The sequence below is a fragment of the Gigantopelta aegis genome, chromosome 15 (assembly GCF_016097555.1).
Source record: "Gigantopelta aegis isolate Gae_Host chromosome 15, Gae_host_genome, whole genome shotgun sequence".
NCBI lineage: Eukaryota > Metazoa > Mollusca > Gastropoda > Neomphalida > Peltospiridae > Gigantopelta > Gigantopelta aegis.
This window is the reverse complement of record NC_054713.1, coordinates 15,264,714-15,287,330: the sequence shown is the minus strand read 5'-3', so window position 1 is coordinate 15,287,330 and position 22,617 is coordinate 15,264,714. Positions and strand designations below refer to the sequence as shown.

The following is a 22,617-nucleotide window of genomic DNA, read 5'->3' as shown; positions in this document are numbered from 1 at the left end:
GAGGTGTGGTTTAGTGAGCGTGCTCATGTACGTATTCGTTTGAGATGCTGCTAGGTGTTGCTAAGCACAGCCGATTCCAGGAGGAAAAAAAGAGATGTGGTTTAATGAGTGTGCTCAAGTATGTATTCGTTTTAGATGCTGCTAGGTGTTGCTAAACACAGCCGATTCCAGGGAAGAAAAAGAGGTGTGGTTTAGTGAGCGTGCTCATGTACGTATTTGTTTGAGATGCTGCTAGGTGTTGTTAAGCACAGCCGATTCCAGGGAAGAAAAAGAGGTGTGGTTTAGTGAGCGTGCTCATGTACGTATTCGTTTGAGATGCTGCTAGGTGTTGCTAAGCACAGCCGATTCCAGGGGAAAAAAAAAGAGTTGTGGTTTAGTGAGCGTGTTCATGTATGTATTTGTTTTAGATGCTGCTAGGTGTTGCTAAACACAGCCGATTCCAGGGAAGAAAAAGGTGTTTTTAGTGAGCGTGCTCATGTATGTATTTGTTCGAGATGCTGCTAGGTGTTGCTAAGCACGGCCGATTCCAGGGAAGAAAAAGAGGTGTGTTTTTAGTGAGCGTGCTCATGTATGTATTTGTTTGAGATGCTGCTAGGTGTTGCTAAGCACAGCTGATTCCAGGGAAGAAAAAGAGGTGTGTTTTTAGTGAGCGTGCTCATGTATGTATTTGTTTGAGATGCTGCTAGGTGTTGCTAAGCACGGCCGATTCCAGGGAAGAAAAAGAGGTGTGTTTTTAGTGAGCGTGCTCATGTATGTATTTGTTTGAGATGCTGCTAGGTGTTGCTAAGCACAGCTGATTCCAGGGAAGAAAAAGAGGTGTGTTTTTAGTGAGCGTGCTAATGTACGTATTTGTTTGAGATGTTTGTAGGTGTTGCTAAGCACAGCTGATTCCAGGGAAGAAAAAGAGGTGTGGTTTAGTGAGCGTGCTCATGTACATATTCGTTTGAGATGCTGCTAGGTGTAGCACAGCCTATTCCAGGGAAGAAAAAGAGGTGTGGTTTAGTGAGCGTGCTCATGTACATATTCGTTTGAGATGCTGCTAGGTGTTGCTAAGCACAGCCGATTCCAGGGAAGAAAAAGAGGTGTTTAGTGAGCGTGCTCATGTACGTATTCGTTTGAGATGCTGCTAGGTGTAGCACAGCCGATTCCAGGGAAGAAAAAGAGGTGTGGTTTAGTGAGCGTGCTCATGTACGTATTCGTTTGAGATGCTGCTAGGTGTTGCTAAGCACAGCCGATTCCAGGAGGAAAAAAAGAGATGTGGTTTAATGAGTGTGCTCAAGTATGTATTCGTTTTAGATGCTGCTAGGTGTTGCTAAACACAGCCGATTCCAGGGAAGAAAAAGAGGTGTGGTTTAGTGAGCGTGCTCATGTACGTATTTGTTTGAGATGCTGCTAGGTGTTGTTAAGCACAGCCGATTCCAGGGAAGAAAAAGAGGTGTGGTTTAGTGAGCGTGCTCATGTACGTATTCGTTTGAGATGCTGCTAGGTGTTGCTAAGCACAGCCGATTCCAGGGGAAAAAAAAAGAGTTGTGGTTTAGTGAGCGTGTTCATGTATGTATTTGTTTTAGATGCTGCTAGGTGTTGCTAAACACAGCCGATTCCAGGGAAGAAAAAGGTGTTTTTAGTGAGCGTGCTCATGTATGTATTTGTTCGAGATGCTGCTAGGTGTTGCTAAGCACGGCCGATTCCAGGGAAGAAAAAGAGGTGTGTTTTTAGTGAGCGTGCTCATGTATGTATTTGTTTGAGATGCTGCTAGGTGTTGCTAAGCACAGCTGATTCCAGGGAAGAAAAAGAGGTGTGTTTTTAGTGAGCGTGCTCATGTATGTATTTGTTTGAGATGCTGCTAGGTGTTGCTAAGCACGGCCGATTCCAGGGAAGAAAAAGAGGTGTGTTTTTAGTGAGCGTGCTCATGTATGTATTTGTTTGAGATGCTGCTAGGTGTTGCTAAGCACAGCTGATTCCAGGGAAGAAAAAGAGGTGTGTTTTTAGTGAGCGTGCTCATGTAGGTATTTGTTTGAGATGCTGCTAGGTGTTGCTAAGCACAGCTGATTCCAGGGAAGAAAAAGAGGTGTGTTTTTAGTGAGCGTGCTCATGTAGGTATTTGTTTGAGATGTTTCTAGGTGTTGCTAAGGACAGCCGATTCCAGGGAAGAAAAAGAGGTGTGGTTTAGTGAGCGTGCTCTTGTATTCAGACATCTGACACATGCGGTCCATCTCAATCTGGGGACAGCGGGACACCTTAGAGGAGACGACACGATTCACCTGAAAAAACAAATCAATGAATCAATACGTGTGTGTGTGTGTGTTACTTTTAATCATGCTCATATACCACAGAGGTTTCGAGCATGTCTGTCCCGGGTTCCGCCTCAGGATAGCCCGAAACCCAACCCGCGTATGGTTTTTGTCAAAAATTAATCCATTTAAAATTAATGTCAGGTTAAAATTACAATTTACTTACATTTTCTTGCTTAGAATATGATAAATGGGTGAGCAGAAAATTTTGCCAAATTATCTACTAAACTTCAAAAAATGCAAAACACAATAATTTTGACATAAAATTTCTTCCAATTGATTTATCCTTTACACTACTGGATTATATGTGAAAAGGTAAATATTATTTTTGTAAGTTCTTAAAAAAAGTCAATAAAATCAGGCCTATTGTAACCAGATATCTTTCGGCTACATGTGAGAATGATCAAAGTTTGATATCCATTAACTGAGGATTTAAAAAATCAACACTTTACATTCAACAGTGCTGGGACATAGCCCAGTGGTAAAGCACTTTCCTTATGCACGAGCAGTCTAGGATCAATCCCCTTCTGTGGATTTGATGGTTTTAATTGTTCAGTGATAAAGTGCTCACATCATGCGTGGTCGGTTTGGGTAGGCTCATTTGGCTATTTCTTCTTCCAGCCCAGTGGTAAAGCGCTCTTCTTATATAAAGTTGGTCAAGGATCGATCCCCAGCTGTGGGATGGTGCATATAAAAGATCCCTTGCTACTAATGGAAAACTGTAGCAGGTGTCCCTCTCTGAGACTATATGTCAAAATTGCTAAATGTTTGACATCCAATAGCCGATGATTAATAAATCAATGTGCTCTCAGGGACGGCACAGTGTAAAAAATAGTGGTACAGCTCAAGGTTGCCAGACTCTCCTTTTAAATTCACCTGTGAAGGACATTTACACAGATACAACAAATACACACACACACAGATATAATATATACACACACACACACACACACTATATATATATATATTAAGAGTTCAGGCGCAAAACGCAATATAAACCATTTTCTTTCTTTTTTTTAAAGTTAAAGCCATTATTGTATGTTAGTAAGGGCTAATCGTAGGCCCGCTGATTTGCTGCAAAACGTGATTCATCCTTATGAAATTGTATTGGGTAAATCCCGTTTTTTTATTATTATCAAAACGTGATATACGCCAATTAAAAAAAGTCACTTTTACTAAAAATGAAAAATGGATATATCGCGTTTTGCACCTAAACTCTTCATATATATAAAGGGGTACGGCTATGGTCTGTGCCGCTCCTGGCTCTAGTGATGTCGTTAAACAAAACAAACCTTACATTTAACTTTCATTAATGTACAAACAACTCACCCGATTTAACATGGTACAGATGTCTTCGTTCTTGGCATGTCTCATGAACACCTGGACGATTGCTTCAATGTACCAGCTGCCGCGCTCACAATTCCTCCACGCGTAGTAACCTGTCATATTAAAAACACTCGTACAAATAGTGATGGCATCCTCCACTTCTGAAGGGAACATTTTATTTTCAAAATCTGGATTAGTGATAACTGAAAATTCTAATCCACTCTGCGTATAACGTGGAATTTGATTGGCTAATCAGATTCATTTGCGGCAGTCGGAAATTTGCTGGTAGAACTCAATATGCGACTGTAAAACCAGCATGAATGTCCGCAAATGGTCAAATACAACATAGTTATCCCCATATTGATTAGCAATTACTGGTTAATGTTTTAAACTTGTGTAACCAATCGTGACGCGATACTGAACAAAATGTTTCCATTTTTACGATTACATTTATAAATTAAACAGAATAATTTTTGACGATCATGCAAGTATGAAACACAGAACCGCTTTACACACTATATGAACGAAGTAGAGTGTAAGCGCAAAGCCGTTCATACATCAGTGTGTAAAATAGTTCTGTGCTTCATACTTGCGTGAACGTCAAAAGTTTTCATGTTCAATTTATATACATGTAATTCCAAGTGTATAATTATTTTATTAACAGAAAATACAAACAAACTTTTTTTTTCAGGAAATTAATACACAGAAAAAGGGTAATCCCCATACTGTGGTTCAGTGTTTTCCCCGTTAGTAGCTGATTCAGGGTATTCTCAAATTCTTTCACACATTAATACAAACTATTTTAAACAATAAAAGAAAGAAAGAAATGTTTTATTTAATGATGCACTCAACACATTTCAATTACGGTTATATGGTGTCGGACATACGGTTAAGGACCACACAGATATTGAGATAGGAAACCCGCATTTTAAACAATAAACAACATTTACTGATTCCACATTAACAACTAACATGAACAGTCATTTTATTAATTGAAATAAAGAAAAACACTGAAATGATCTTTTTGTTTGTTTTCTAAGCATTGTCTTCAAAAGTAGTACAAAACTGAGATTCATGTAGCTATGAATGTTGGTTTTTTAAGTCGCATGATATTATTTAGATCAATCCAACCATTTATAACAAAAATGTATTTACACACTGGAATTGTATTCAAATAAAAGGGAATATCAGCCCTAGTAAGACTTCCATTTGTTCCCCCAACAAAATTAATACACATACTACTTCTTTTATATTTTTAAAACACTATCTTACCTTAACATGTTTCAAATTTGAAGCATTATATGAATAAATACATTTATAATCACCTTTTGCTGAAATATCAAATATTTTGTTTGACTGTTGTAAGAAATAATAAATTGGTACATATGAAATTATTTTAAACAAAAAATGACACTTACATACTACAAAACATTATGATGTCCAGAAATGAATAGGTTATAAGATATTCATATTCTAAGCAAGAAAATGTAAGTAACTTGTCATCTTAATAATGTAAAAATATTTTATTTGCCAAAAGTATGCGATGACACTACTACAATGGTAAAACTTCACATACTTACTGAATGACCCTTTGTCTTACCGTGTTGTGTGGGGTAACAGATAACAGTGTCAGACATGGTGGGAATCTGCCTGGAAGTCTCCGGTCTGACCGGTGGTCGTCCGTCTATCTCGCCCGCATCCTGCATAAATGAAACACCTTTATCGAACGCACCTGTAATGAGATAAAAAAAAACAAATATATTATGGCCAGTCTGACAGGGCTAGCTCTGGGAGAGTAGAACATTTTGCCAAACTATCTCCATAAATACAAAAAGCACAATCCTTTTCCAATAATATATATAAAAAATTACATATTTTTTGTCATATTTAAATAAAAGTTCTTAAAATTACCCATTGGGTAATATTTCTTGTTCCAGCCAGTGCACCACAACTGGTATATCAAAGGATATGGTATGTGCTATCCTGTCTGTGGGATGGTGCATATAAATGATACCTTGCTACTAATGGAAAATTGTTCTAGTGGTGTTGTTAAACAAAACAAACTTTAACTTTAAAAGTAAAGAAAAAGAACATTTGCTTGATGACATCTCAGCACGTTTTAAATGGTGTTTAATATATATTTATTTTAACACACTTGCAGGACTTACCATTCCCAATGCAAAGTACACGTAACAGGGATAAAATCCACTGAAATATACAAATCGTTTTCTTCTCGCACTATCATTGTAAGTGAATTTATGAACCACACACACTTTTTCACAATTAGGAACCACCATAGACCATAATGTATGAATTCTATCTCAGAAGATAACTGTGTAATGAGACCTAAAAATTCCACTCCTATCAAACAACTGTAAGACTTACCTCCCCTGCATGCCTGGATAATGAACACCTTGGGTTTCCCCAAGAGACCTCTGCACCTGCTGTTGTCGTACATTTCAAATATTTCATCCATGGGGATCTTCTTCCCGTCTGTTCCGAAGATGAACCCTTCATCCCCGTGACTGAGCAGACAAATCACACAGCCGTCAGATTCCTGGTGTTCAGGCAGGCCTGAAAATTTCTTCAGCTTCGACCGGAGATCCTACATTGAAATAAAAATAAATGTAATTAGTCTGCTCCCATTAGTAGCAAGGGATCTTTTATATGCACCATCCCATAGACAGGATAGCACATACCACGGACTTTGATATACCAGTTGCTACATTTTTCCACTATTAGCAGCAAGGGATCTTTTATATGCAACATCCCATAGACAGGATAGCACATACCACGGTCTTTGATATACCCGTCGTGGTGCACTGGCTGGAACAAGAAATAGCCCAGTGGGCCCAACGACGGCAATCGATCCCACACCGACCATGTATCAAGTGAGCACTTTACCACTGGGCTATTTCCGCCCAATTAAGGCAAGATTGCGCTAGACTATTGAGACATGGTGCTGCACCATGCTAAAACAAGCTAGGGAAAACACTTCAACGGCATTAATCTGTAAATAACACACCTCCAAAACAAGTCTATATCGAAGAAATAGAGAATAATAAACAAGTTACCAGTTGTTATTATCAAATTATATCCCTCGTGAAATAATTTTCAGTTGTCACAAGCTTTAGGGAGTGACAAATAAAAATTATTTCATGAGGGACATAAATTTGATAATAACTGGTACTGAGTTTGTTATTCTATTTATTACCTCAGCTATTTTTTTCTCGAAAAGCCTTTATTTTTGACGCACATGCATGAAGGCCAACCTGTATAGAAACGATGTAAACCACTTTACGCACTGCTGAGAATTGCTATAACTTTATAACTTAATCACGTTCATAGATAATTTTCAAAAACAAAAGTACTTTTTATTCTGTTACAAAATCTATAATGAATTGCATTAAAATGACATTTTGTTATAAATTTAACACCAAAAACAGAGCCGTAAACGCAAACTCTTTAAACTACATAACGTCATTTTGTGTGTTTGCCAAATCGTGATGACGTCATATTTAGTACCGACAATGTCATTGGTTTGTAATAAGCATCAAATTGTCCAATAGTATTGTTCGTTAGACCAATGCAGAATATTTCTCACTGAGAAAATATGTTCCCTGTTATGAGTGAACGCTGGGGTAATAAATAATGAATATTAAGATTTAATGTCAACAGATAACGGTGTTATATTTGTCACACTCTCTATAATAGCTACACTACAAACCTCGGCGGTCAATCCGTCGCTGTCGTTGTAGACGATGGTGTCGAAGTGAAGCTGCTTTAGCAGATTACACAGGTTGTCGCGGTCGATGTCCGTCCCGTGCCGAGGCGGCTTACCCAACACTTCATTCACATTCACTATCAACGCCTTGCCCCGCGGAAGTTTCTTCATCGGGTACGACTGAAAAGTGAAATAAAAAAGGTACAAATATTTTGAAATTGAAAGGTGAGAAGGTTAAACACGAGACATACATATATGAACAATTACAAACTTCCATCTGTTATATGATTTACTCTATTCTGATGGACGATGTCATTAAAAAACTGAATGTTAACCTTGGATAAACCTCAGAAAATGACGACATTACATCAATTGGGATGTCATTACACAAAACAGGCCATGGAAAGGATGTTATAAACTGATTTGCAGGGCTCAAACTTAATGACGGCACCAACGGCAATTGTCGTCGCTGAGATAAAAATTGATGTCACTGAAATATAAATTGCTCTAAGTCAAGGATATCACCGATGGAACAAAAGTGCCATCGGTAAAACTCCTCAATGATGGCAAAATGGTTTACATTATATGCCAGTATATAACACTAGTACATTTAAAATATGTCTACATACAGCAAAATAATCTTTCAGTCTTATCTATTTGCTTCAAAAGTTTTGTTTTTTAATTGCCATGGGCAGGCTTTAAATTGCCGTGGGAGACAAATTCTTAAAGGGACAGACACTAGTTTCAACCCGTGGAAATTAACACTTAAGTTTAGTTAATCTACAAACCTGTAACACATTTGGATAAAGATACAATACAGTAAAACATTAGTCTGTGACTTTGAAATGGTGAAACACACTCTAAAATTAGACTAAAACTTGACTCTATAGTGTTACATCTCAGACGCACGAGCTTTTTAAATGCATTTTGTGATATTAAAAACACCAGGATGAACAAAAACACTTCGAATGTACAGAAATGGATAATCTAAACAATAAAATCTAAGTAAAGTATGATTTCTGTTATCAAAAATGGCTCTAATAGTAAAAAATATGCCTTAGTGTTTAAAAACTAGGGTATGTCCCTTTAAGTTTGAGCTCTGGATTTGTGAGTATTTTTAACTACGTAAGTCATGTTGTTTATAATTATACGAATTTCATGTCCTTTTTTGGTGAATTTATTGATATATACTCTTCAAAAGAAGAAACGCAAAACCACATTGTCGTAACATTTGGAGAATTGATTTAATTATTGAATGGTGAGTCCGATAATTACCAAATGTTGCAGGATTGTTCACAATTCACTCTAGTCCATTGTGAGTAAGTGATAGGACACACCACCAAGTCAAGGTCATCTGGAGTCAATACCGGGTGTGGCCTCCGCGTGTGTTGACAACTGCCTGGCACCGCCTGCCCATTGAAGCAACCAGAGTACGGATGACGTCCCGGGGGATGGTGGCCCACTCGGCCTGCAAGGCTGCTGCCAGCTCGGGCAGGGTCTGGGGCTGTGGTTGTCGCTGTCGGAGGCGTCGGTCCAACTCGTCCCATAGATGCTCAATTGGGTTCAAATCCGGTGATATCGATGGCCAAGGAAGAACATTAATGTTGTTGTTCTGTAGGAAAGCCGTTGTGAGACGTGCTGTGTGAGGCCTGGCGTTGTCATGTTGGAACACTGCGTTGGCGTTGGCCATAACTGGAACGATGTGTGGCCGGAGGATCTGGTCAATGTAGCCCTGTGCATTCAGGTTGCCCTGCACGTGGACCAGGTCAGTTCTGCCAGTGTGTGAGATGGCTGCCCACACCATGACACTACCCCCGCCGAATCTGTCCACTTCCTGCACGCAGTTTGCCGCATAACGTTCACCACGACGCCTATACACGCGACATCTTCCATCATGATGTCGGAGCAGAAATCGGGACTCGTCACTGAACCACACCTGTCTCCATCGCAGTTGAGGCCATTGTCGATGAATCTGGCACCACTGCAGTCGGAGTCGACGGTGTTGTGGTGTTAAGATGACACCTCGAACTGGACGTCTGGCACGAATTCCTACCTCACGTAGGCGGTTCCGTACGGTCTGGTCGGATATCCTACGCAAACCTGGTATTGCTGCGGCTGTGGAGGTGGCAGTAGTCAATCGTTCCCGAAGGTGGCGTACCCGGATGTAGCGGTCCTGCCCGGGGGTAGTGACCCATGGTCGACCGGATCTAGGGAGGTCACGTGTTGATCCATGTTGCTGGTACCGGTCCCACAGTCTGGAGATGGTGCTTGGGGACACATGGAATGCCCTGGCAACGGCCGTTCTGGATTCGCCTGCGTCTAGTCGGCCGATGGCATTGTTTCTCTGCGGTTCACTGAGACGTGGCATGTCCTGGATTGTCAACTGTCGGCCAGATACAGAGGCCAGGCAAGCGAACACCCTGCACTTTTATATTGTCGGTGTTCATGTTGCATGTGCAGACAACGCACATGCAGTGGTGACATGGTTTGCACGTGGCTGCGTTTTTGCGAATATTCACATTTTGGAACTTTATTGTACAGTAGCTGCGTTTTATCAAATGTAACCGTGGGAATGTGTTTGGGACATGCAATGACCTTATATTCACAAAGCATGAACCGGTAGGAAACATAAAATCGGAGTTATAACCCATTTGTACCCTTTTGCGTTTCTTTTTTTGAAGAGTATATAACAGTCACAAATATTGCACAAAACTGTTTAGTTAAATGTATGTTGTGTGATTTTACACAATTTGTGACTGTTGTACATCAATAATTTCACCCAAAATGACAAACAATTCTTATATTGTTCAATACCCGAGCAGGCCTCCCAGCCACTTGTACATATTAAAATATAGGAAATATAGGAATTTGCATACCAAAATATAGGAATTTTATAGGAATTTTGAGGTCAAATATAGGAGTTTTATAGGAATTTTGAGGTCAAATATAGGAGTTTAATATGAAAATTTGAACTGATTATCATGATTATAGGCATTTTACACGGATTTCTAAAGACATTTACATTTACATATTTTATTCATTGGCATTTTGGCAAAGCAATTGAGTCAAATATATAAAATGAATCTCCATATAGGATCCTATAAAAATATATAGGCAATATAGGTCTGGGAGGCCTGCCCGAGGCATTGAACATGGCAGCAACAGGAGGGACAGAACTCTATTATAACTGACCTTTCAACTGAGGGGCTGCATAACCTTCAGTGTTAGGTGGGTGTGGGTGGCACTAATCCCCTGCTTCCAACAACTATCATTATGTATCAGAGCAACAGCTCACTTAAAAGTATATCTAGTCTTCAAAACATACAAGTGGGTCTTTCTAATTAAAATGTACAATTTCTTGCTGAGAATAGTTATCAGTGTACTAGTTAACTGAAGGCTTGCTTTAAAAGCTATTTATGAGTTATGCAAACATTTTTACAGGTAATCCATTTTATTTTGCATAACCCAATACAACAATTTATATGTTGTCCTACTAGTACCTTAAAATTTGATGTACAAATGAAAAATGAATTAAGAAAAAAACAAAAAACATTAGACTTGCATGAGTGTCAGACGAACAAAACTACTGCCGTTTTTTAGAGGCCTGTTTAACATGCTACTGTTTCAATCCTTACATTTTGACACACACAACTGCCATCGCTTGTGTCTACTTACACATAAGGATTTGTGTGTGGGATAAAAAATGTTCGCCTCATCACACACCAATATCGCCAATTTATTCACTAAAAATTACTCTTAATTCATACACCGAGTGCAAATGGTCTATATATTTCAAGAGCAGCCCTAAAAAAAATTAATTAACTTGTGACGGCACTTTAGTACCCGTAGATATTAACACATTAAATACCTGATAATAATAAAAATTCCATTGCAGATCAATCTTTTAACAGCTTTTTGTAACGGCACTGCTAATTGACGTCACAAATTTCTAGGACAACAGGCGAGCAGTTTATTGCTCACCATCAATCAATTTTCAAACCGTAAGCACCGCTGTGTTTAGAAGACGAACCTTTTTGTGGTTAGTGAGATAGAACTGTCTGCTGGACATCGCAACCTGGACACATACCGGTCCGTCAGTGAGATCAATATTCAGGTCCTCCGTCTCGTCAAATAATACTGGGTCGGGCTCGATGGACGGAGAGACTGAAAAAACAAAAACATGGTTTAAATCGCCATCCAACTCCACATGTCAGTCCTTGTACAACAGTGTCTTTCTCTTGTTGTTTATTGAAAACGATATAGTACAACTCAACATACCAGTCCTTGTCTATTCAAGCACAACAAAGTGTCTATATCTTGTTGTTTATTAAAAATGATATAGTACAACTCAACATGCCAGTCCTTGTCTCTCCAAGCACAACAAAGTCTTTCTCTTGTTGTTTATTGAAAATGATATAGTACAACTCAACATGCCAGTCCTTGTCTCTCCAAGCACAACAAAGTCTTTTTCTTATTGTTTATTGAAAATGTAATAGTACAACTCAACATACCAGTCCTTTTTTCTCTCCAAGTAAAACAGTGTCTTTTTTCTTATTGTTTATTGAAAATTATATAGTACAACTCAACATACCAGTCCTTGCATCTTCAAGAACAACAAAATGTCTATTTATTATCGTTTATGAAAAATGATATAGTACACCACAACATGCCAGTCCTTGTCTCTTCAAAGTGTTTATCTCTTGTGTTTTAATTTTATAAATATAGTACCGGCTGTTCACGTTACAAGTTTACACAAACTACCATTCAGATACAAGGTGAATCGCTACATTTCAAAATTTAGAATTTTAAAATTAAGGATCACCAGAATTTTATTAAAGTATTCTAAATTCTAAAAATACATGCATTCTATACTCTTTTTGGATCCTGATGTGCAGCAGTTAAAGTGTAGCTCGGCGGTTATGTAAATACAATTCACATAATCAAACAATCGGTTACTAGGTAAAAATCACGTACACTGTCTTCTGGCTACCTAAGATTTGGAAGGGGTTCAATGGGCTAACAGGAATGCAGAAGTAAACTGGTAATTATGCCTGCATTTAGATCTATCAAAACAGAATTATTGTGCAAAACTGTATCTTTGTACAAGACAGAAAACAAGTAATATTCTTTGAAGGCAATTTATATAGTTACTAAGCCACTTACCTGTGGAATGGGAAGACATTGGAACGTTTGTATTTTTATGCATTGTATCTGAAAGTAACAAAAGGGAGATAACTGGTGCTGTGAAACAAATATCTACTGATCTAAGATCGAACTTATGGAATAAGCATCAATAAATTCCACAAACTCTGCATAGTCTGAGTCTACATAACCTGAAGAAAAAAGTAAAGCTCCCCAAAAATGTGAATAAGCTATTTAGGTTTGGACACAAAATAAAAGAAGCTTTTGTAAGAATGGTCACTCAGTGTACTTTTCAGAGCCTCGACAAATACCAGTTAACATAGACTTGGTTGATATTTTACATATGAAAAAAAACACTCATGACAAATCCTCTATTTTTGCACCCCTACATATTCCTAAAGTTCTAATCTTCATTTTAATGCAATATTTAAATCTACTACGTTCTGCCTTCCAAAGTAATGTGTGTCACTAATTTTAAGGACATTCAATTACCGTAGTTGGCCATACTTTCTAATATGGAAAGTGCGACTGTTTAAAAATCCTTACCTATAGTATCACATCTTGTAAAGGAGACCCTCTCGGTGTACGCCTGTGGAAGAAAACCCACGTGCGTCGTGGACGGAGATTCGGAATGTTTTTTCAGAGCCACCGGAATAAACGGGTCCACAAAGCCACTCACTGGGGATGAGACATAATGCTTCATGTTCAGCCGGACTTCTCCCGGGAACTCACTGAAAGAACTCTCACAGCTGCTGAAACTGTGGCTCTTCTTCGCTGGAAGACCTTGTGACAAATACTTCAGCACCACTTCATTACTAGTACCGTCTTTAAAACAGATAATGGTTGGTGACGGCGACCGGGGTCGTTTCTTGACCCCGGTGCCGTCACCGTCTTTGTCCGAGCATTGCTCCGATTTTTTTTTGTCCCCGCTGGTTTTTGACTGTATTTTGAGGTAAAGGTCGACCACGTGTTGCTGGTCGTCGGCGATTAGCGCATCGCAGAATTTCGAGAAGGCGTCGGGTCCTCGTGTCGGAATGATCGTCAGAAGTTCCTCGGCCTGCTGGTCTGGGGAATGATTATGCTGAAATTATACAGAAAATAATGACGTAGGATTTTTTTTTTTTTTTTTTTTTTTTTAATCCCACTGCCCCCTTTCCTTTCTCTCCTTTGAATTCCATCTCATTTCTTCTTGATCAGGCAACACCTATCTTTTAACTTCTTTCGCTATCCACCTCCACATCCCAGTCCTTGTCTCTCCAACGGCGACAGGTGATTGATCCACGCACCTGCCATTCCCAATCAGCTTTTAGCTGTGGGCTTAGTCTGACCATTTCGGGGAGTGTTCAGTAGTTACTTCTGGCATTGTTAAGAGGCACTTGTAACCACCTACTATGCATCCCTACTACCGGCAGTCGTTAGTTAGTGCTGTCGGTCAGAGCAGCTTTATTAGGGGCAGAGGACGAGGATGCCAGGTGGGTGCAGGGAAGTACACAGAGTCTGCACCCGATGAGAATGTTGAGACAGGTAAGCGATGGTGTGGACAGCTCAGAAGACAGAGTCGAAGGAAACTGATTTAGGATATTGGCTTTATCCTGTGACGCCCCTGCGCGTGCTGTAACCTCACCGTGGTGCAGGGGTGTAACATTCTCTTTGAGAATGGCCAATACAGCACAAATTGAAGTTTAGAGTAAAATTCAGTATCCGTAAAATTCTGTGATATTTGTATTTGTATTTTTGGCACAGTTCTTTACACTGTTTTTGTTTAAACCTTGAATTTTTATATTGATGTTGATCATCACTTTATTTATTTGCATTATCATAGTTTGACACCCAATAGCCGATGTATTTTTCGTGATGGGGTGTCGTTAAACATTCATTCATTCATTCATTCATTATCCTGTGCCGGTAAAAACAGGAAATTTCTCAATCAGCCTGAACAGGATAAAGCTGATATCTTACGTCATTAACTAGATATTATTTTTATCCTGTAGACAATAAAAGTTAAGGGGCAAAGCTATTAATTTTGTTAATTCAGCTACATTGTATGATGACCTAGAGGTCAAATGAGTGATGTTGCAATCAAGCTATGCACATGACGTCAAAAGTCATAATCTGCTACTATACGTCTATGATTTAATTGGCGGGATTTAGCTCAGTCGGTGGATCCATTTAACTGATTGGTTTTTTACAACCAGTGCATCACAACTGGTCAAAGGCCGTGGTATGTGCTCTCCTGTTTGTGGGAAAGTGCATATAAAAGATCCCTTGCTACTAATGAAAAAATGAAGCAGGTTTTCTCTCTATGACTTGAGTTACCAAATGTTTGACATCCAATAGCTGATGATTAATTAATCAATGTGCTTTAGTGATGTTTTATTAAACTAAACAAACTTTAAGTTTAACTTTATTGATGTACATATTCAACAATTGAATAAAGCATAGCGAAGTGATTTTATACTAAATTTTTAAGTTACTCATTAATAAATTCATAACAAATTCAGCTACATTGTACGATGACCTAGAGGTCAAATGAGCGATGTTGTAATCAAGCTACGCGCATGTCGTCACGTGAGTGACGTCAAAAGTCATAATCTGCTAGTATACAGTTTTGACTTCGATTTAATAGGTGGGATTTAGCTCAGTCAGTTGTGTCGCAGGATCGAACCTCCTAGGTGGATCCATTCAACTGATTGGTTTTTTTCTTGTTCCAACCTGGGCACCACAACTAGTCAAAGGCCGTGGTATGTGCTTTTCTGTCTGTGGGAAAGTGCATGTAAAAGATCTCTTGCTACTAATGAAAAAATTATGCAGGTTTCCTCTCTAAGATTACCAAATGTTTGTCATACAATAACTGATAATTAATTAATCAATGTGCTCCAGTGTTGTCATTAAACAAAACAAACTAACTTTATTGATGTATTCACAAATTGAATAAAGCATAGCGAAGCCATTTTATACTAAATTTTTAATCATTAATCATTAAGCATTGATAAATTCATAAAAAATTACAAACAATTCTAATTATTACCAAAAAACAAATTATTTAGTTAAAAATACACATAAATCAGTTTTAAATGTCCTTTCCTTTCTAGTGGTGTCGCTAAACAAGACAAAAACTTTTAATCTAGGTGAAATAAAAAATGCATTACTTCACTAATTGTAAAGCGCTCGCTTGCTGCACGGTCGGTTTGGGATCGATCCCCGTCAGTGGGCCCATTGGGCTATTTCTCGCTCCAGTCAGTGCACCACGACTGGTACATCAAAGGCTGTGGTATGTGCTATCCTGCCTATGGGATGGTGCATATAAAAGATCCCTTGCTGCCAATCGAAAAGAGTAGCCCATGAAGTGGCGACAGCGGGTTTCCTCCTTCAATATCTGTGTGGTCCTTAACCATATGTCTGACGCTATATAACCGTAAATAAAATGTGTTGAGTGCGTCGTTAAATAAAACATTTCCTTCCTTCCTTCCTTCACTATATATGATCAATTCATGGGAAGCTTTCTCTACCAGTTTGAAATGTGCTGGGGTTGTTGAATATAAACATTTGTTTGTATTAATTCAACCAGTGCCCCACAACTGTGACGTTGTGGTATGTGCTGTCCTGTCTGCTAATGGAAAAATGTAGTGTGGTTTCCTTTGATGACTACACATCAAGGGCCTATTTCACTAAGGTCTCACTAACACAGATCACTTCCAGGTGAGAGTTCATTCATCACGGTCCACTATAGTTCCTAATTGTGGCACATGTTATGGTTCACATATTCACTTCTAGGAAATGGTGAAGAATTAAAACAATATGTATGTTTAATGGTAAGCCTTCTGGCTGTATTTTGCCCATGTTATTTTGTAATATTGTGCATCGACCTTTTGGGACATGGGTATATAGCGCAAGTGACAGCCGGAGTGAATCGGTTAATGAACCACTTGTTCGGACCGGTACTACAGCCAGATGCGGTCATATAGCAAAACACTGAGACGGAAATGTTCACAATTTTGGAATGAATATAAATGCTTATATAATGTATGTTTGCAATGGTGTATGTTGTTAGTGCCAACGAGAACCCATTCTATTGGCAATCTTCGCTTGAAGTTTGGCAGTTTAACATGGGTTTCAATGGCAGATGACATCTGTGTAGTGAGACCTAAACATTGTAAGTTACGTTTTGCACGTAAACGTAAATCTACGACTGAAGAGCATTCCACAAAGAAGTGTAAGGCCGTCCATAATTTTCAACATTTTCACGAGCGTACAAACTGTACGCAGGGGAGGGGGGGTTAAGGGGCCAGTGTACACTTTTTTTGAAAATGAAAAATGTTGATCAACATTTTTCATTTGGGGAATGTACTTTTAGGGGGGTGGTCAAAAGCGTACGGTTTGTACGCTCGTGAAAATGTTGAAAATTATGGACGGCCCATAAACGTAAGTTACGAGTAAAGTTATACATCCATTAGTCAATTATTTTTTTAATCAACATGCTCAAAAGTACCCAATTTTGGACATTCAATAGCCGATGATTAATTTGTTTTTTAGTAATGTTGTTAAAAAAAACCTCACTGTAATTAATAACAGACACTTATTTGTCCTTTGTCCTATCTGCAATTAATTCTAAATCATTTATTTAAATTTTGAAATAAAAATAAAAATTATGTGTTACCCATCACAGCATCTAGCGGTAAGTTTCATCTCTTGGAATTAAATAAAGAGAAACCACATGTTTCTGGTCATCAGCTAAAAGTGCTTCACAGAACCGCTGAAATGCCAGTGGCCCTCTTGTGGGCAAAATATTCAACAATTCTTCAGTTTGTTGGTCGGATGTTCGATTGTACTGCAAAATAGTCAAAAGAACGCTTTTTGGTTTGGTTTTTGTTTAAGATCTTTTTTAACAGTTCCAAATTGGCTAAACAAAAAGTGTCAATTGATTAAAATTTTGCAAATATAGTCCAAGGCCCTGTTCCACAAAGTGATCTAATTCTCGGCAAGAAGATCACCTGAAATGCATAAAGTACTTATGCACTTCAGGTGATCTTAGCACTAAGATCGCTTCGTGAAACAGGGATCAGGACTATGTACCTTTTTGTCTAAAATATGGATGTCAAAATTCCAAATGTTAATGTACATCTAACAGAAGAGGCGTACCAACAAAGGAAATACACACCCCAGCACATTATCAAAGCTGCAAGTTACTACTAGGTGTCTAACATACATGTAAGCAGGCCTCGAAATTAACACAGTGTCATGTGTTACCACAAAATACAAACCTGGTCACCAATAAGTTATGAAAGTTAAAGTTTGTTTTGTTTAACAACACCACTAGAACACACTGATTTATTAATTATATTGTTTATTGGATGTGAAATATTTGGTAATTTCAGGGGTGGGAATTGGTGAACTGTAAAAAAAAAGGAAATCTAGAGGGGTCCTGGAAATTCTTGAAATCCTAGGTTAAAATCTGTGCCATCTGACACATTTTGGAGGAAAGGATGATTAAAATGCGAGGAAACGCAATGTTCCATGAGAGGAAAACAGCTGATCTGAGGAGAATTCTCACCCCGGTAATATATTACTCGTAGTCTTAGGGAAAACCCACTATCATTTTTCCATCAGCAGCAAGGTATCTTTTTACATACTTTCCCACAGACAGGCTGGGACTGGGAAAACCCCAGAGAATAGATCCACTGATCAATGTGGTTCGATCTTTAGACTAAAGGATAAAACTATTTCTCTCATCCTCAGTTATATGAAACCGAGCTACCCCAAGAAAGAAAGCCACGTAAGAAAATTTCTATCTTACATGGGATATCACGCACTTGCGTTTAACATGACGTCGTTGGTAATATATGACGTCATATTAATGTGATGTGGTGACGTGAGGTCATCAGACACTGTTTTAAATTAATATTTTGTTATTAAAACCTTCATTTTAAAAGCATGAAACAAACACGGCAAATACGATAGTGTAGTTTATTTATGACAAAATGATCAAATAAAAAAGTTACTTGTTCAGCCATCTTTGTCTGTTCGTGTAAAATAATGGTTTATTTACCGAATGAATGAGAGAAAAAGACTCCATCATATGCAAGCCTCGTCCCAGGTCGAAATTTTCACCACCTTGGGTGTACTTTTTCTATCCCACATGACCGCATATGATGGAGTCTTATAGTCTTGACTAGAAAATGAGAATCTTGATGATGCAGTAAGGCGTTACAGCTAATCACAGCACTCAATTATGCTGCACCCAATATATTTGCATTATAAGCTATCCCAGACCCAACACGCTATGATGACATGATTTAATAAAATTATAAAAAAAATTGTATTTTAATTTTCTAGTCAAGACATAGTTTTATCCTTTAGTCTTTCATTCTATGATGCGGAGATGAAACCTATAGTTCCCTCCGGTTGGACCGGTAGAGGACTAATAATATCTTCAACATGGCAGAGTTCATACCATCCTGACATTGAGGAATACCTTGACAACCCCCCCAATCCGCCCCTGAAGACTAACCTGAATAGTTCACACCATCCTGGTGTTGAGGACCTGCGCGTGATGAGCTGTGTTACAGTGTATACAGGCCGTCCCAGATGTTGAGATTCTCAACAAGATTCGCCTGCTCCCCCTCCCCCAATCCACCCCTTAAAACTGCCAAGACATCAACTAACCTGAATAGTTCACACCATCCTGGCATTGAGGACCCCGCGTGTGATTAGCTGTGTGTACCGGCCGTCCCGGATGTCGAGATTCTCAACAAGATTGGCCCACTCCCCCCAATCCACCCTTGAAGACTGCTGATTCGTGGACTAACCTGAATAGTTCGCACCATCCTGGTATTGAGGACGCCGCGTGTGATGAGCTGTGTGTACAGGCCATCCCGGATGTTGAGATTCTCCACCAGATTTGCCCGCTGCGTGATCAGAATATTCTTGTGCTGCGGATCCATGGTGTTTTCCTCACTACTCCTGCGTAGCTCCGGTCATGAATACATGTTCTTCATCACTCTAAGAAAAAAAGAAAATAAAGGAATATTCTGTACACAGGTCTTTACATAAAACACACTTTTTATCGTTCCAACCAAAACACCACAACTGGTGAAAGGCTGTGGTATGTGCTTTCCTGTTTATGGAAAAACTACATATAAAAGATCCCCTGATGCATTAGAAAAAAATATAGCAGGTTTCGTCTGATGACTACGTGTCAAAATTACCAAATGTTTAATATCCAAAAGCCAATGATTAATAAATCAGTGTGCTCTAGTGGTGTCGTTAAACAAAACCAACTTTTTGTTAACATCAACACTCAATATTCACAGCTACGTCCCATTCCAGGCAGGCCTCCACAATTGGTGCGGTATGTACGATACTGTCTGTTAACTATATGGTGCATATAAAATTAAAAGATATTTGAAAAGCGTAGCCCAAATAATTTGAGGACGAGATGTAGCCCAGTGGTAAAGTGCTCGCCTGTTGAGCAGTCAGTCTAGGATCGATTCCCCGACGGGGCCCCATTGGGCTATTTGTCGTTCCAGCCAGTACACAACTAGTATATAATCAAAGACTGTGGTATGTGTTATCATATCTCTATTCGGTTATTCAGTGATTAATTTCATTTGTTATTTACACTTATTTTTGTGCTTACATCCTATTAAGGTTTAACCACGCTGTCCTGGGCATACACCTCAGCTATCTGGACTGTCTGTCCAGGACAGTGGGTTAGTGAGACAGAATTTGGTGTTGTGGCCTTACACCTATTAAACTCACTCTGGGTGGGAGCCAGTACTGGTATGATAACCCAGGGCTCGAACTTAAGAATTTGTCTCCCACAGCAATTTTGAACCTGTCTATAACAAAAACAATTTAATTGACTGAAAGATTATTTTTCTGTATGTAGACATATTTCAAAAGTGCAAATGTTAAATACTGGCAGATAGTGTACACCAGGTGTATACATACATTTAGCCATTGTTGAGGAGCTTTACTGGTGACTCTGGTGATGCTCCCTACCTATGGTAATTTATATCTCAATGACGGAAATTGCCGTCGTTAAATTCGAACCCTGTAACCCAGCACCTATCAGCCTCAGACCTGAGAATTGAAAATTTGCGTAAACCATTTATGGGTTACGAAAAGCAAATTCTGGTAACCCATTTAGTTTTTAGGTAACCGATCATTGAGATAAAAAAAAAAAAATTCAGGTAACCCATTTAATTTTCACGTAACCCATCATGAACATGTAAATTATGTTATAAATTCAATGCGCTAACAAAAAGTGGGTTACGCAAACTATACTTGTGTGAGCTACACGCGAATGAATCTATTGCTCTCGCAATTTTCAGAGGCCTGCAGCCTAAAGAGATACGCTAAGGGTTCCTATTAGTATTCCTCAGTGATAAAGAAGAAGATGTTTCTTTTGTTTAACGACACCACTAGAGTACATTGATTAATTAATCATCGGCTATTGGATGTCAAACATTTAGTAATTATGACTCACTGTCATCAGACTCAGAGGAAACCCGCTACATTACCCGTAATGCAGCTTGGGATCTTTTATATGCACTTTCCTTTAAACAGGAAAGCACATACCGATACCACAGCCTTTAACCCACTGTGGTCACAGTGGTGCATTGATTGGAAGAGGAGAAAAAATAATCAGTTGAACGGATCCATTGAGGTGGTTCGATCCCACGAAGCAAGCACCTCAGGTGAGCACTCAACCAACTGAACTAAATCCAGCCCCCACAGTGATAAAAGTAAAAGATCCCTTACTGCTATTGGGTGTGAGCAACCTGGCATTATCCAGAGTTGGTGCCGGTAAAAATTGTCCGACCCTGGTAGCCCAGAACAAATAAAAGATACCTCATCACTGTAGAATTGTACCACCAGCTTGACATAAAGGCTATAAAGCAACATGTACTGCAAATCTAGGTAAATTCTCTGTCCGACATCATCGATAAACGAATTTTTTGTGGATGAAATAAATGGGGTCAAAATGTACCAAGATGGTGGATGAATAATAAGACTCCCGCATTTAAAATTTCCCTGGAGAATCCACAATAAAGTCATAATAAGGACATGTTTAAAGAAATAAACGGTTAATTAATTATCATAATACCTGTAAATAATTATTATGCAAACATCATGTAAGTAGTTTTTCTAATGATCATGTTTCGACAGGTAAACTGTCCCGCTTTTCCAACAGGTGCCCCAAGGGAGATAACTGCGTTGTAGCTCAGGGTCGTTTCACTAAAAAAAATCAAAAAAATCATAGGTGTAGGAAGTGGGGGTACAGGCATGAGGGCAACCCACCCGACTCCCCTAAAGATAATACATTGCTTCCCCGAACTGAAAATCAAATTAACATTTAACTGTTTCCCCAAACTACTGTCATATTTTTGACGCCTACGTAAATTGGACGTAATCCCAAAAATCACCAACGTTTTACGTCCGACTACGACTAAATTGGACGTAGAAATATTTATCAAAAGTGGTATAATATAGTACAATATTGATTTTCTGAAATCAAGTTGTAGGAGAAACATAAAACCCTATCCCCATCTCCGAAAGCATCGGAAGTCATGGGGTGGCTGCTAGGGCACTGCCCCATCAAGTGAGTGTAGCACGGGATACTGGCCCCACCTGGTTTGAACATAACTATTCTGCTGAGGAAAAACAATATATTTTACCCCACCCAAGTAAAAAATGTACCCTAGCAGTCTTCTTCTCCAGACATGTAAAAAGGGTAGTTTGTCATGTTTAGCCTATCTGGTCTCCAACCTCTATGGTTAAATGGTAGGCTAGTTTTGCTCACTAGAAACTGAATGTTTTTTAGGTGTTTTTTTGTGTTTTTTTTATCCCACTGCCCCCTTTCCTTTTACTCCTTTGAATTGCATCTCTTATCTTCCCGATCTGGCAACTCCTATCTTTCAACTTCTTTTGTTGTCCACCTCCACATCCCAGTCCTTGTCTCTCCAAATGAGACAGGTGGTCGTCTCTTGTGGCTACGGTATCTGTGCCACACACCTGTCATTTCCCAACCAACCAATCAATGTTTATTTACATGCTCATATACCACTAGAGTTTCGAGCATGTCTGTCCTAGGTCCAGTCTCTGGACAGCCATCAACTCTTAGCTGTGGGC

At 39.0% G+C, this 22,617-nt stretch overlaps 1 protein-coding gene across 1 annotated transcript; it reads right to left on the bottom strand.

The window, feature by feature from the left end:
• Window positions 1–595: 595 nt before the first annotated feature.
• LOC121390165 (caspase-2-like) lies at window positions 596–21,689 on the bottom strand. The gene is made up of 10 exons (XM_041521913.1): window positions 21,593–21,689; window positions 19,290–19,482; window positions 13,030–13,564; window positions 12,505–12,552; window positions 11,372–11,505; window positions 7,345–7,521; window positions 6,003–6,222; window positions 5,218–5,349; window positions 3,621–3,730; window positions 596–2,261 (listed from the first exon to the last, which is right to left on the bottom strand). The coding sequence occupies exons 2-10, from the start codon at window positions 19,422–19,424 to the stop codon at window positions 2,127–2,129; spliced, it is 1,626 nt and encodes a 541-aa protein (XP_041377847.1). The 5' UTR covers window positions 19,425–19,482; window positions 21,593–21,689; the 3' UTR covers window positions 596–2,126.
• Window positions 21,690–22,617: the final 928 nt, after the last annotated feature.